Raw genomic sequence first — 15934 nt, forward strand, 5'->3', positions numbered from 1 at the left:
GGGGGAGCGGGGGCACAGCAGGCTTCACCCGCGCGTCTCTCACCGCTCCGGAGCCTACCTGAGTGTGTTTTTGGTTTTTTTTTCCCCCGTTTGGCGGGCCCTTTTAAACTACGTGCATGCGCAGTGGGCCTGCCATCGGGGGACTTTCATTTTTATTATATTTGTTTCCAGAGGAAAGGCAGTTAGCCACATTAATCTGAAGTCAAGCAGAAAGGAGGGTAGATTTGCACCTTACAGACTAAGTCAGATGTACAGCATGAGCTTTGGTGAGCCTAAGCTCACTTCATCCAATGCCGATACCAGAGACATTAAACACTAGATTTCCCCAAGCATGTTAAAGAATTCACTAGGTATGACCTAACTAAGTTAGAAGAAAGTTAACTTACCACATTTTTGAATGTTTTCTAATACTTTCATAATAGAACAAAAAATTTATTTCATGAACACCTTCTTCATCTGGTCCATGTAACCACATTGGCAGCTGGACAGAAGCCCCAGGAAGGAGGACAGAGTCCAGAAGTGGAACATGTATCACCTCAGGCTGACTTCCCATGCCAGCCCCAAAGTCTCCAGAAGAAGCTGATGACAACAGTGCTGTACGCAGAGAGGTAGAATCCGTCACAACAGTCTTGTAAGCACTACAGTTCTCAGAAGCCGAGGGACTTAGTGGTGTTAAAACGGCAGTATTTCCACCAAACGTAAAAAATTCTGGATGCTTAGACACAACTTTCAGTGCAGTAAGAGGACACTTGCTCACATTCACAAATTCTACATATGCTTTTCTGATTTCTCCACAGAGCAGCCCTGTAGGAAAATTTATAAAGAACACCTGCATTGGGGGAAAAAAATTCGTAAGATTGACCATTTAATTTTAAAGACAGATTTATGAAAATACCCTGAAGCCACCACCATTCATAAAATTTAAAATAACATTAATACAACTATTCAACAACCAGCTTAGTAATTCTGTTGGTGTTTTTACCATCTAAGTGTAAATGAAGTGCCAGAAAAATTAGTTCTGACGAACAGAAAATCTCAAAAGCTATTTTGTCAGGTTTGTTACAATTTTTACCAATAAAGTGTCTTTATTCAATCTCTACAGGTTGTACATAAATACATGCGTACATTTAAATGGAAATATAGATAAATAGTTCTTAGATGTCACCTAAAATCCAACAACACTTAACTTTGAGACTAAGTACAGGTAGCCAAAAAGCCAGAGGCTGAATCAATTCAATCTTCACAGGTTAGTCTAAGCATTGATTGAACCAATAAGCAAGTGAACAGACATTCACTTTTGATTCCAGAAATGCAGCCACATGCCTGTAGTGGCCCAAGACAGAAGGTACTAGAGCATGCTTCCTTCCTCAGCTGGAGCAGACAGCTTGGGCCACGGCTAGCCCACCCATTCTGCAAGGGGCAGTTTGCAAGGGAGGTGCAGTTTTGTGGGATGCTGGGGGGCTGCGAGTTGATAGCGGAAGGCATCTGTGACAGAAGTTCAATAAACCCAGTTAACCTAAACCAGTTAAGTCTGATACTAAATTGATCCAGGTTTATCTTAAACCAGTTTCAGCCATTTTGAAAGCAGTTTATATGCACCAAGCTTCTATTGTGTTACAGATTTGAATCCATTTCCAATCACTTATACTAGTTCACATGCAATTTCTGTCCCTAACCTATTTAGGCAGAAAGTAAAGACTGCAATTCTTAATACTAGGTCAAAAGTTATTGATACTATAAACAGCAAAGTAAGAGTATCATTCTATACTTTACTATAATCAAGTTATCAGCAACAGGGAAAACAGAATACCTCCAACAAGGGCATTTCCTCTGTAATAATAGGATCTAAACGGCGATCGGGTCCATATTTAATGGATGTTTTTTCTTCTTTTGTATTATTAAGTCGAGGTCCCTGGATTTCTAAATCCTGACGTCCTCTTACAGACAACCCATTAGAGACAAGCTTTCCTGAAACAGTTTGAAATCATGATGTTTTATAGTAAAAATAAAGTTAATTGTCATCTCCAATTTCTAAAGCTCATACTAATAAGTCTGATCCAAAGCACATGCCAAAAGAGTACTTGCAAGTTACATTTTGTCATTTTCCCTTAGATTAGGAAAGGAAAATATTCATTCTTTTAAATGGCAACTACCTAGATAGACGAGCATTCTTAACAGACATGGCACTGGCAATAGCAGCGCAATCTGCACGATGCATACATCTGCAAGTGTTCTGGAACAATCAACTGTCTGTTTAGAAATGGTCAATTTTGTGTATCGTGCAGTCTATACCCATTTGGTTCTTGCCCCCTGAAAACTGCCAGGAGATAAGGATTTTTGGGATGTTAACACTTCATTCACCTCTAGCCTGAGTCAGAGAATATAAAAAAATTAAACAAAGATCTGTCCTGAATAGTTAAGTAAACAATAGGAAGCAAGTGAGCGAGCAAGCAAGCAAGCAAGCATTTTGAACTATAAAGTTATAAAAGAGATTGTGATTGTTTAACATCAATGAACATTTTAGGGAGTAGTTAGCTATGTAGTTTTCTTCAGACAAAGAAGGGTAGCAAAGATCACCCACTTCTTGTACCTTTTACAATATGAAAATGAAGATCCTTTGCTTCTACCTCACAGCAGATGAATTTATTAGTCTAAGATGGCTTTTCCTTTTTTGCAAGATGACATTTAATGGTATTAAGTTTGAACTTATATCATTTTCTTTAGACACGCACATTAATTCTAGCAATTTCTCTTTTACTTTAAGTAGTAGTTGTAAACTAACTTTACGGAAATGTAGGTTTATGAAAACTGGAGGAAAAATTAAATAGGAAGATGCCTCCAGTCCCCTGCTTAAATTTATTCCTGGTCAGTTTATATCCATTTTTTCTTGCACCAAATTTCATCCCTTAGCACAGATTCTCCCTCCCTAATGACCATCCCCCTGAAATAGCTGTAGCCAATAAATCCATATCCCCTCTCAGCCTGGTAAGATGAGCAAACCAAGCTCTCAGACACTCCATTTCTCATTACCCAACTACTCTTGTCCACACCTGTTCCATTTCAGAGTTCACCTTTCTTGAACATAAATGTAAACTGTATTCCACTTCTTATCTCTGCCTTGTACAATGGCATTCACACTTTCCATCTCTATGGAAAAATACTTTGACTCTATACATTCTAGAATAAAAAAGTTTGTTTTTTTTTCCATAGTTGCATCACATTATAGGGTGGCTGTGCCAACAATGTAATATATTCAGGCCCGGTCATCTACATGTGGTAAAGGGCCTGGAGAAGACAGCCAAAAAAGAAGGAAAGGTTCCACACGAGGGAAAAAAAAAAAAGTTTCCGAGGCTGAAAGAGGTAAAACATAGTAGCTGCAAATATCTTCAAGCTTCTGAAATTTGATGACTTTGGGACTTTTTCTTAAGCCATGTGTAAAAATAAGGAAGTGGCTAACTTAATTAAGTCTCTTTGCTCCCTCCACCCTGCCCCCGAATAATTTTAGGGTTCTGCTTCATTTTCCTTCTCTCTCTTTGATGTGATCAACCCACTCTCACCCCCAGTTAGTCATCACTGTTTCCTAGAAGATTTTAATGCTATTCTGACACAAGCCTTTATGTTTTCACAGTTTTAAGAGAATCTGGTGTCCTTACCTGTTTGCATTCCAGTAGAAGGGTCAAGTCCATCTAATGCCGTAGAACCCTGAATAGTGCCCAGATTGTAAACGACGCCCAGAATGTGTAGCTCCCCTGTTTGATGGGGAAAGAGCTTTAGTCTCGCCTGTGGAGATACGTTAAATTTTTGTTGTTGTTGCTACTAAAAGAAAACGTTTACATTTAATGTCCCATTTTAATACAAAATGTTCACAGCTATACTTATTATTACATAACCAGACAAAATATAGTCACAATTAAGCATTTCTAATCCCTTATATAAAATTTCTAATATTTTTGCAATCTACTTTGTTTCCAATTAAGCTGAAAAACAACTGTCAAGTACATAGGAAAAAAAAACTCCTAATCTGGAGTAAAAAAAAAGTAAGCTTATAATGGAAGCAGAAAACAGAGTAGATATAATTAATTTAGAACTACAGTAGAAAGTTATCCTACATTTAGTTTAACAGATAGAAGTGAAATAATTGTAGAGGCCAAACAAATCTATTGCTTAAGTCTTTAATGTTGGGTATCTACCCATGCGATAAAACATTTACTTACCATTTTTGTCTCTTCACTATTAATTAAGAACTCTGCTATTACTTCAGCTCCAATGACATCATTTCCACATACTCCCTATGGAACACACACACACACACACAACACATTGAAGTCACTTCCTTAACAATGTCATTCTGAATTAACTATCTACAAAATTTAGTTTCTGCAAGTGTTGGTTTAAAGACACTTCAAAACAAGAGAAATCATATAGACATGGATCAATAAAAAGAAAGGAGTTTGCTAGGACTCAACACATTTAGAGCACCACAATCTGGCAGGTTGGCCAGTGCTTAGTCAGAGAACAACTTTGAACAGAGTTGGAGTTCAACTCTAATGTTTACATCACAACCATTCAATAATGGCAATACCACACTTAAGGATTTTATTGGTTCTTGTATCAACTTGAAACCCCAAGAAAGCCAAAAGCAAAAGTTTTCAGAATGAGTGGGTTTGCCAAACCACAATCAGTAAAATTTTACCAAACAACATTTTAACAGACTACCCCAAGAAATTTCAGTTAAGGAACTACTAAAACCATGATCAAGATTATTAAAAAGTATATCTTATATGAAAGACTAGCTAAACATAAGCTCTTTGAAAACAGGAAAAAACACTTAAGTTAGAGATGAAGCCAAAAGAGGTAGTGGTTTAGATAATGAACTAACCGAAAACATAACAGAAGCGACTTTGGTGATTACAAAACCATACGGATGAGTAGGAAAGAACTCGCTCACACTCACACACACACACGTTAAAGATCAATACAAAGTTCAAAGTACAAACTTTGACTAGTTGAGAACAGATTATGCAAATGACTTAGTATTATGTCTACTGCAAGTAAGCTTTATTTTATTTTAATAACAGAGACCTTTTGTATGACCACTTGTTAATTTAAGTTTCGCACTGTGTTTGACAACACCAATTTTCCTCCTATAATGAGGGCAGAAAAGTGGTAACTGTGGTATTTGTTGGCAAGCATAAACATTTTAACAATCACCTGGTGTAAGCAAACCTGTTATTTTAAATTTTTAAGAAAAAGTTAAATTCTAACACACAAGATGAATGTCAGTGACCTTATTAGTGTTATTCTATCTTCCTATCCCAAATTTATCCTATTAGGCTCATTCACTGTTTCAAGTCAGAGCTTAGAAACTGCACTGTACATGACTTTCTCATTTCATGATGTTAAGATCATCCATGTGAAGCAACCATGTTAGTTAAAACTGGGGAAAGAGAAGGATCACCAACAGCAAAACAATACTTACCAGCTCTTTTGTTTCTTCATTATGCTTTACATTGAAGTCTTTTGGTTGGAATTTCCACAGTAACGATACGTCAGTCAACAAAAGTGGAACCTTCAATGGATTTCTAAAAGCTACTTCCACCGTTATTGGTTCTATTTAAAAAAAAGGACTTTAAGTTTTCAGATCGTACTAGGCATGTACAAACTGTTCATTACTGAAAAGTGCTCCTACTTAAGTTCTCCACTCAAATAAGCAATATCACACATACAACTTCCATTTGTTACTGTAAAATTTAAGTTTCTTTTAGAGTATCTAACTACTTGTAAATTAAGAAGTTCACAGATCATCATTTTACCTTCTACTACAGCAAGTGGAAACCTGGAGTTATCTGAATAACTGTTCAAACAATACTGTGTTGGCTGAAAATTTGAAGGTATTATTCCTTTGTTAGCCACAGCCACAACTTGTTCCTCAAGCTCCTTCCATTGTTGTGAAGATTCAGAGTCATATTCTTGATCAAGACTTATGTGTGTGGCTGCTTGCTTTTCACCTAATAGTAAAAAAATCAACGTTAAGTGGCAAAAGACAGCAGTATAAAACCACCATACTACAGAACTGTATTGACAAGTTCCAGGTCAGAGTTTACAGTCAATATCATAAAGTGTTCTGATTAATTCAATAATGCCTCACAGGTTCATAATGAAAAGCTTTATTTACATGTGTTGAAAGAATAATAAAAGAAAATAGTCAACACACTTTGAAGCCATTTGAATGTTTTACAATCTATTTAAAGAAGCATTTCACACAATTTAATTATCAAAACATGTAAACTGAATAAAAAGCAATCTATAACATTAAGTTAAAAATGTAGTTTAGTTCATGGACAAAAAAATATGTAGCCTCAACTAAGAACTGTTAAGATCTTAACTAAAATGTAGCTTTAACTAAGAGTAAGAAACGTTGCATACAAGGACCTTAAAATGTTTTACAAACGTGTTAGGGAGAGAAAAGTACTATGTATGCCTATTTTGCCTGTAGATAAACGGAAGTAGCTGAAGATAACTAGTGTTTCCCCAAAGTGGCACATGCAACCTGTCTTGCCTTCACCATTAAAAATTAAGTTGGCTATCATTCTTAAGAAAACTCTCAAAGGTATCAAGCCTATAATCAGTTTAGTGAGGTCTACTTGAGAATGTCAAGATAATTTCCAAATCATTTCACAGATTGCTAAATCAAAATGACAACAGGTAAAGGCATTGATATTTTAAAGAACTTAATTTCTTCACTGCAAAAGCAAGCTTACAGAATGCTTTTTAAAATTAGGGAAAAAGAGGGCCTAAAGTACTACAGGGGCAAGAAGACCTTAAAGAGACCTGCAAACTAAATTATACAGACTTTTCAGACAATGAGAAAGTACAACCAATTGCTTTTTTTTAAATTTAGTAAATACAACCAATATTCCTAGAGTTCTGGAAACACTGTTGTAATATGTAGATGAGTGATTCTCCACTAAGGTGCTAAGAGATCTCTTTAAAAGCAAAATGAATATTAGCACAATTAGGTGTGCAAGTACCTAAATATGATTCACAAGATAAACCCAAGAATTTCAAATAGGAATGTTCCTGATGCACGGATTTCTACTTGATGGTCTTTGGGCTTTTTGCCACATAAGAACCATTTCCCCCTTCTCCCCGCCATAGTCAAAAAAATGAGTAGAAATGAAACTGAAATGGGAAGCCACTAAATTCAGAAAAGTTATGGAGGAGTACCACGAGTCTAAGAAGATTGTGAACTACAGACGTAAGGACAGGCATCCCTGGCAAACACTCTAACTTGTAAACCAATGCTGGTCAATGTTTTTGGCAGGTATGCCACAAGTTATGCCCCACCCCCTATGAGTGCTGCTGTTAACTACATCCCCCCACCACACCAGCCCCAGCGGCATACTTGATGAGGGTTTGAGCCCTAGGGCACTGGAATGAAAACAGAGGGGTTCAAACCTCTGGTTATGCAGATTTGGGGCAAACTGCTGCTATGAGAAGTCGGTCTCAAAATCCAGATTAACCATTCCCTGGCCTTAGGCAAATTCAGAACTCTCCCCCATAAAAACTTTAGGTGGTCACATACTTTAGATACCTAAAGGACAGGGGGCATGTGGGGAAAGAAGAAGTGAGAAAGGTGTTGAGGCCACTTGGACTTCAGGTATCTAAATTCTGACTATGAGAATCCAGGCCCAGGGTGTCCAGACATGAGAGAAGACATTTATAAACAAGACTTCATTACAAAACTTGATTCAGAGATTCTCTGTCTATTGAACAGAAATAACAGCTCTATGTTTATTTTCCCTGAAGGAAAAAGTAAGTTCCCATAAGGTGCAATTGATTAAAAAAGGCTATTAAAAAGCTTTTTAAAAAAGAAGATAGTGGGTATTTCTTATTTTAGGATTGAAATCTTAAGGGAAAAGCATTTCAAGCCCAAGTTTAAATGGCCGAGAGGGGGAGCTTAATACACTAACTGATGCAATATATGAAGCCAAAGTTATTACAATAACGGAAGAGAAAAATACCAACCAGCCTGAAGAAGTGTTTGTGCTTCTTAAAGCTGAACCTTGTGCAATTAAGAGACCTTTATTAACAAATAACTGAAAATTCACTAACCTTCAGCTGGTCGCCTGTTATGCCCGAAGAATACACGTGTTGCTGAGCTGTTAATATATGGTAAAGGAAGCTGTGGTAGAGGGCCATCAGGTGACAGCTGGGTTACGTTCTGAGAGAAGCAGGAAGTAAATTAAATAATAAAAACAAAAATATTTTATGTGATTGTTCTTATACAATCTGTTTTCAAACACTGACAGAATTAAGTTATACAGCATTGTTAAAATGGCACTTTTTTTTTTCTTTTTAAGGCAGCATTATCCTTCTCTTTATTAAAATGTTAATATTCATAATACTCTTGTGGTCTAGAAGGTAAGGAGCAAAAAAAACAAAACAAAACCCACAAAACTAGAACATATCTATTTTGAGTATCCCAGAGCAAGGCTGAGTGTTGCCTATAAGTATCAAAACTCAAAAGCTGTAATTCAGTGTTCTCCACCCTTTTTAAGTAGGTCACCTCTGGCGTTTAAAAGCAACCCAACATCTACTGTGAGCCGCCACCCTTGCCTGTCCCCCTGCCTAGCAGGTAAGTCTGCGGGGAGAGAAGCAGGGGCAGATTGAAACAGAGGGAGAAAAAAATTATTTGGGGGCACGCCTCCTCAGCAGGTAAGTCCCACCCAGCTGGAGCCCCACTCAACTTACCTCTGCAGCACTGTACCTCACTGCAGGGACCTCAATTTAGCCCCTGCCCTCCCCACACTGACTGACCTGCTGGGCTGGGGCACATGTGCGTGCACGCAGGCACTCAGCCCCACAAGCCAGGCTCAGAATAACTCCAAGAGTCTCCGAGATCTACTAGTGGATTGAGATCCACTAGTTGGTGACCCCTGCTGTAAATCATTGTTCAAGGATCTATCCGTACTTCCCTGACATTACAAACTAGACTGAATGTGGAACAGAACTGGTGCACCATGTGGAGTGGGTTTTGCAGAAGGCTGCAGTCCATTCTCCCAAAATTGTGCCTTTTGAGCAAAAAAAATCTTTTTAATCTGGTTTCCTAGAAAAATCTGCAGATGGCCATTATACAGATAACCTGTATTTCAAAACTGAGGCAGTATTAAAAATGTGCAGTCATGAGAGAAAATATGGCAATTTATATTAATACTGTATATTCTCACATAGAACATGCCCCTTGTTTCTGAAAGGCAGAAGGAAGAAAAGTCTTTCCAGAGCAGGGAAAAAGCTTCATCTTTAACTGACTCATTCTCCATAAATTACTCAACTAAAGCAGAATCCCTAGCTGTTGCTTAAGACTGGTTTCCACAGATAAACCTAAGTTTCTGAAAACAGTGAACAAGCCTGAGCTCAAGAGGTTGTGAAATAAGAGAAGACCAGGAGCAGCTAACTCACAGCAAAACTGCCCTATGAAAGGTTAGCTTGATTGGCAGAACAATCAAAAACATTAACAAGGAGACATTATCACTAATGCCTATAGACTGAGTAATAATAAACCATTAAAGTTAACCCAGTTCCTCAGCTGCCTGAAGAGTAATACCACAGATGCTGCGCTGTGGAGCAGGAATCAAAGCAGGGCACTTCCTAGGCAGAGAAGTCAGTTTCCCTGCTTAATACAAAAACCCCAATTTAGAGAGAGTGCGTCATTTAGGGGGGAAAGGTGCACACTGTAAAACATAGCATGTTTGTTGTCTAAAAACTACAGAATCCCAATGACACTATGCCAAGATGAAAGCTTACTGCCATATTTAAGTCAAATAAGACTATTTTTTTCCCTGCCTTAAATCAGCATGGGGAAAAAAAAAAAGTTCGTCACCTTACATTCATACAAGGGAACCTCACTAAAGTACAATTTCTATCGTTAAACTACTGCCAAAAACTTGCACTCAGTACTGGAAACCAAGTTGATTTTTTGAAGTGGATCAAATGCAACCAACACTAAGCACAACAATAATACATGGCCCATGTTAAGCAAACATACTGACAGGACCGTACCACAAGATTCAGATGGCCCACACTAACTTAAGACATATGGTGGTGCCCATTGCACTCACAGTCCCCTTTACCGCCGACTCTTTCAAGTCATGGTCAACCACTACACTGTATACATTTCAACTTCCTCTTCACCCTCACAGCTGAGTTGCACTCCTCTTTCCCATTTCCAATTATTCCTGTTTCTTCACCAGCCTTAAATGTCTAGCAAACATCACCAAATGGGGCCCCAAACAGTTCACCCAGAATGCCTCCGTCAGCCCCTCTCTCAGCCTGTTGCACATAGTGTGGCTCTGCCCTCCAGGACATGGAGCTGGCCCAGGTTGCCTTGCATCTCATCTGTATGTACATTTTTGGAAGATCCCAGGACCCACAACAAGAACACCCAGGTCCCATGAGTCAGGGGCTAATTAGAACATGGATCCTGTGAGTATGGGACAGGGTATCTGGAGTTCACACACATATTAAGCAGTGCTGTGGGGTCACCATGGCTTGAAATAGTTGGCTCTTATACAAACTATACAATAGTTTGTATAAGTAGGTATAAAAGTACTACTTAAGAGTGTGTTTATGGAATCCCTGCGCTGAAACTTGCAGCAGTTTCAAAAAAGATAAAATGAACCAATCCTGGTTGAACTGCCTGTGGGTACCCACAGTAATTTGCTTATATGGAAATCACTAGACGTATGTTTATTGCAAACTCAATGTTTTCAAATTTGTGCCTCACTTCTATGTGCTCAGGGAGAGCAGTGCGTGACAGCAAGAAGAGGGAGGGGATGAAGGTGAAACTGGGGGAGGGCAAGAGGGCTACCTGACCCCACCCCCAGATTTAAATTTTCCTTGCTATAGCAGTGGGAAGGGGGCAAGTTCAAGGCAAACATCCAATAATTAGATTTTATATATGGAAAATTATAATAAATTTTTAAGTTTTCCATATATAGAGTCTAATTATAGGGGTGATCATCTTATATTCAGGGTCATTGTTGTCATCTTGTATCCAAGTAAATATGGGTATTTTTCACCTTTTTAATTATATACATATGACAGTAAAAATGTATATAGCATCCCTTTCCAAGAACACCTTTCAACCTAGATTTCTGTAAAACAGAAGAACCATTTATGTCTTTGTGTGACATCGCAAATTAGGATGGGATCATAAGCTAAATTAAATCTGGAAATACTGCATATTTTGAAACCACAAAGTTTTCATGTTTAAAGTTTGTACTTTAAACCCATCAATTCTAACTCAGCGACAATGCATCATCTGCAAAGGTACTTAAGAATGCACCTCAAAGCAAAACAACGTTAATTTATTTTGCTGCATTTTTAGGTTTTCTGTTAAAAGACTAACAATCCTGTACTCGGGCAAGGAAGAGAGTCCTTTTCCATTAGTACAATATGAATTATTTGTTTTAAATATTCAACTCTCCATATAAAATTGGAGAGACTACGGACTTTGTATTTTAAGGTTTTGCTAATGGTCTCGAGTTGAGCACAGTAGTTGGTAGTATATTCTAGACTTAAACACATGCATGCTATCAAACAGATGCAATGAATCATTCCAATTTAAATCACCGCTGCACAAAATGGGAGTCTAGCACAATGCAGACAATAAATTAATACACAGTGATTTTTTGCAACTGGATTATTTTAAGCATCCCACTAGAGTTAGAAAAAGGCCCAATACTATTTAAAAAAGAGGATGCTATGTACACGTGAGATTAACAACATTTAAGCTACTTAAGAAATAAAGCATTTACTACTTACCTTGTAAACATAAAGATATTCTCGGAGAAAGGCCCCTTGCTGAGCTGCAGGTTGTTTACTGTCATTGATCAAAATATGCCTGAAGGCAGACACAGCATTATCAAGCTGCCGAAGCGTAAAAGATTGGCGACCAATAGTGAAGTTAATGTGATCCTCTGCAAGAGACCAACCTTTTCCTTTATAAACTTGCATAGCCTGACAGTAGCAACGTAAGGCATGTTTCTTCTGCAAGAAAAGATTCAGATTGTTCTTCAAATATCATTAGTCTTAATATTAAGAAGTGCATTAAGTTACACAGCAGGGCCAATAAAGAAATCATTTGGGTCCAGACAGATTATAGTACTAGAGTTTAAAATGAGTCTTCCAAGGTAACAGCAACTAGCAGAGAGCTATAACAGTATATCAAGTCAAAATTAATCATCAGGTAAATAAAGTCAATACTGTATGGGAACAAACAGCCGCTTTATTTATCCAAAATTATTCCCTTGCACTAAGTCCTAAAATATTAAATGCCCCTTGTCTCATGAGATGCTTGGGCTCAGAAGTATGGCAGTAAAAGCAGACAACGGGGTGGGGGCGTTATACATGCATAAGAATGCTTGAGATTCTGACATGGCTCAGAACACACTACAACCTAGCATTCATCTTGAATGCCTGTGAGCTATTAGCTTCATAGATGGGGAAATTAAGTTCAAAAGAAGCTGCATGACTTGCACAAGATTATGTAGAAAATCAGAGGGAGAGCATGTGGGACTGAACACAGGCATCTTAAATCTATGATTAGCTATCTAACCCCTGGACCAGTTTTTTCTAGAGCTTAAAAATAATCTTCCAAGTACTCTAAAATACTATGAAAATTAAACGAAAGGAACAGTCAGCCTTAAAGATCAACTGCAAAGCTGAAGTAAAAAACTAAGTTACCAAATTTGTTGAATACCTTCTAGAACAGCATTTTGACTCGTGGGTCATGACCCAAAAGTGGCTCGCAAGAACATATGAAAGGATGATGAACAAACTTTGAAAATGGATTCTCCTTTAATGGAGAAAAATGTTGGAAACATTTGGAAAATGTTGGAACCCTGAAGAGTTCCAGCCTGCAAGGGTATTTTTGGGGCCCCTCTGTCCTGCACACCCACTCCCAGCCCAACACACTGCAGGGAACTGAGTCGGGACTGGCCAATGTTTACAAATGATCCTGGTACAAAAAGTTGAGAACCACTCCTCTAAAACAAAAACAGGCTGTAGGTTAATCTGGATCTTTCTCCATCTTCTTGCCCTGTCATAACAAGGTATCTTTCTTATCTAGAAAGTGCCAAGATGGCAGAGGGAGGAGCCAGACAACCCCTCCTCACAAAGTACCAAACAATTAACACACTAGCTCTGAAGCCAGGATACCTATTACTGCCATTGTACAGCAACAGTCTATTACACATGTTAAAAGGGATTCCTCAATTAATTTAGTAGTCATATTAAACTTATTAAATGTAAACATTAATGATAAAGTAAAGGTATCTCCAGCATATTTTTGTTTTACTAAATTGGGATCAAATCGTATACAATCAATAGTCAACGAAAGTTATACACACACACACACACTTTTTTTATACATATATATTCTCATTCACACACTATGTATATATAAATTTATATAAATTTCATGCAAGTAGACCCCCCCATAGAAGCCCACTTCTTTAAAAAAAAAAAAAAAAAAAAAATCTGTATTCCCTTTATATTAATCATGTTGTAGAACAGTAAGTGAAAATGAATTATTGGTAAACATAAGCTGTATTCATGAAACTTAAAAACAGACAGATTAAAACAATATTTAAACTAATCTCCACAGGACATACTGACCAGTTTTAATAAGAAACTAAAGAAAGCTTTTGGAGTAGAGACTTTGCCCCAGACTGACAAATTGATAGGGCTCCACAAAGCTTCTTCGGTAGCCAATTCTATTTGGAGATTTGACCTGATTCAGCGGCTGAATCTCTGAATCATGATCAAACTGGGAGACCCATTACAAGGTCCAAATTGAATCAGAAGCCTCCAAATTGATTCAGAAAAAGATTGGGAGATTCAGAAGGCAGGTTTGCAGCAAACAGAAACTGAAAGGGGGGGGGAGACTGCTCTGATATTGACATCTGTAGCTGGCTAGTGACTGTGATCTTTCCCCAAGTTTCCTTCCAATCACAGTGCTCTGGGGGAGGGACACAGAAACAACGTATAAGGCTGCGTGTGAAGCGATCTTTGCCTTTTGTGAGACCTCTCTCAAACTAGATCAGCAGCATCTGAAAGACTCTGCCTTGCAATCTACTCTCTTAGTAGCTCGCTAGTCTCTCTTCTGTTTTCCCTGTGTCATCACTGTGCACTGCAGGAAAGCACGACATATATTACAAACACATACACATTTTGCAGCACACCAAACATTATGAAGTGTGCTGGAAAGGCAGGTGCCAGGTCTAATGGCAGGGGAGGGAGAACTGCAAGTCCCGCCCCCCTCCCCCCACAATATAGATCCACCCTCTTTTCCTAGCAGCAACGAGCCTTCTACTGCTAGTGGGAGTCATGTCTGCATTTGCACCACCTCCACTAACACCAGCATAACAGTCTCCATCTCAATTTCAGTTTCCATCATGAGCCTTCCAGTGCCACAGAAGGAGCTGGATCCGGAAGCAGCAGAGCCATGTACTATAGCTAAGGAAATTCTGGGGAAGGAGGGGGAATCTGAGTTTGTGTTCCACACCCTTCAAAGTAACCCTACAAGCAGGTCTCTTCTACAAGGCACTTTGGAGGAGGTTGTGGGGGCAGGTGGCTCAGCTCCTTCTGCTGTGCCTCTGCCTGTCGAAGAGGGGGATAAGGCAGGATGGATCCCCACCCTCAATCCAGAAGTGGGTGGGTAATGTAGCGTGGGATCATTTTGAGGTGGCAGATGATCCCACGTATGCTACCTGCCATCAGCCGGGGCAAGGAGGTGAAACACTTCACCACCACAGCAATGCTGCTGCATCTCAGGAGGCAGCACCCCCTTGCCCTTCTTCCTCCTCAGGCTGGCATCAGTGGGAGCGTGCCCAAAAAGAAGTCACTCCAATGCCCCCGTCCCCAAGAAGCCGAGGCAAGCCATCCTGGACCAGTAAGGCAAGGCAGGGACAAAAGGGAGCATGTTCCCAATGCAAGCAAGGTCACCCAGAGCACTGGAGAGATGCTTGCTCTGGATGGCCAGCCCTTCTCCTTTGTTGAGCATCCAGAGTTCAGGCAGCTCTCATGGCACTTGTGGCCCCATCACACCAAGAGAACATACACACCACCTTTAGCAGGATGGTGGTGCCCTCCCTGTATGAGGTATGTAGGGTGTACTTAAGGGAGAAGCTGTGCAAGGCAGGACTACAGGTGGCCCTACACTTCACTTCAGACATCTGGAGCAGCCAGGGTGGATACTGCACCTACCTCTCCCTTAAAGGGCACTAGTGCGAGCAGTTGTTGGTGGGCTCTTCTTTAACCAGAGGTGATAGGTGAGTCCCACACAGCAACAGAGATCATAGAGGCCATTAAATGCATGGTGAAGGGGTGGCTTGTTGGGCAGGGCAAGCTCACCTGCGGGTTCATGGTCACCAACAATGAGGCCAATATGGTCAAGGCAGTGCATGATGCCAACTTCGTTGTCATCCGCTGTGTGGCACACAAGTTCCACCTTATAGTCAGGGATGCCTTGGAGGGGGACAGGGCTCCTGGTGATGGTGCTGTCACTACCAGCCAGCTCATTTCAAAATGCAGGAAGGTGATGGGCTACTTCCACCAGAGCATCAAGGGGAACAAGATGCTGCGGGAGAAACAGGCAGAGCTGAGCATCCCACAACACAAAATCATGCAGGATGTGGACACTCGAAACTCCACATACCTGTTGCTCAAACAGCTGGTCCAGCAATCAGAAGGCCATCCATGAGATGGCCTTGCTCGGGGAGATTGGGATCAGCAGCCCCCTTCATACATTTTATAGACATCTGGGCTGGAAGGGACCCCAGAGGCTCATAGAGTCCAGCCCCCTGCCCGAGGGGCAGGAAGTCAGCAGGGATCATAGGTTCCCAGCAAGATAAGCATCCAAATGCATTTT

At 39.7% G+C, this 15934-nt stretch overlaps 1 protein-coding gene across 8 annotated transcripts in view; it reads right to left on the reverse strand.

Moving 5' to 3' along the window:
- Window positions 1–15934, reverse strand: part of TRAPPC8 (trafficking protein particle complex 8) — a 104679-nt gene that overhangs the window by 22121 nt on the left and 66624 nt on the right. For all 8 annotated transcript variants that reach the window (XM_019547487.1, XM_019547440.1, XM_019547432.1 and 5 more), the window contains 8 exons: window positions 11827–12051; window positions 8116–8224; window positions 5814–6008; window positions 5480–5610; window positions 4215–4289; window positions 3654–3780; window positions 1811–1968; window positions 387–829 (listed from right to left, as the gene is read on the reverse strand). In XM_019547487.1, coding sequence (XP_019403032.1) covers window positions 387–829; window positions 1811–1968; window positions 3654–3780; window positions 4215–4289; window positions 5480–5610; window positions 5814–6008; window positions 8116–8224; window positions 11827–12051 — 1463 coding nt within the window. The remainder of the gene's footprint in view (window positions 1–386; window positions 830–1810; window positions 1969–3653; window positions 3781–4214; window positions 4290–5479; window positions 5611–5813; window positions 6009–8115; window positions 8225–11826; window positions 12052–15934) is intronic.

This window comes from Crocodylus porosus, unplaced genomic scaffold, assembly GCF_001723895.1.
Source record: "Crocodylus porosus isolate Cpor-Errol unplaced genomic scaffold, CroPor_comp1, whole genome shotgun sequence".
Lineage (NCBI taxonomy): Eukaryota > Metazoa > Chordata > Crocodylia > Crocodylidae > Crocodylus > Crocodylus porosus.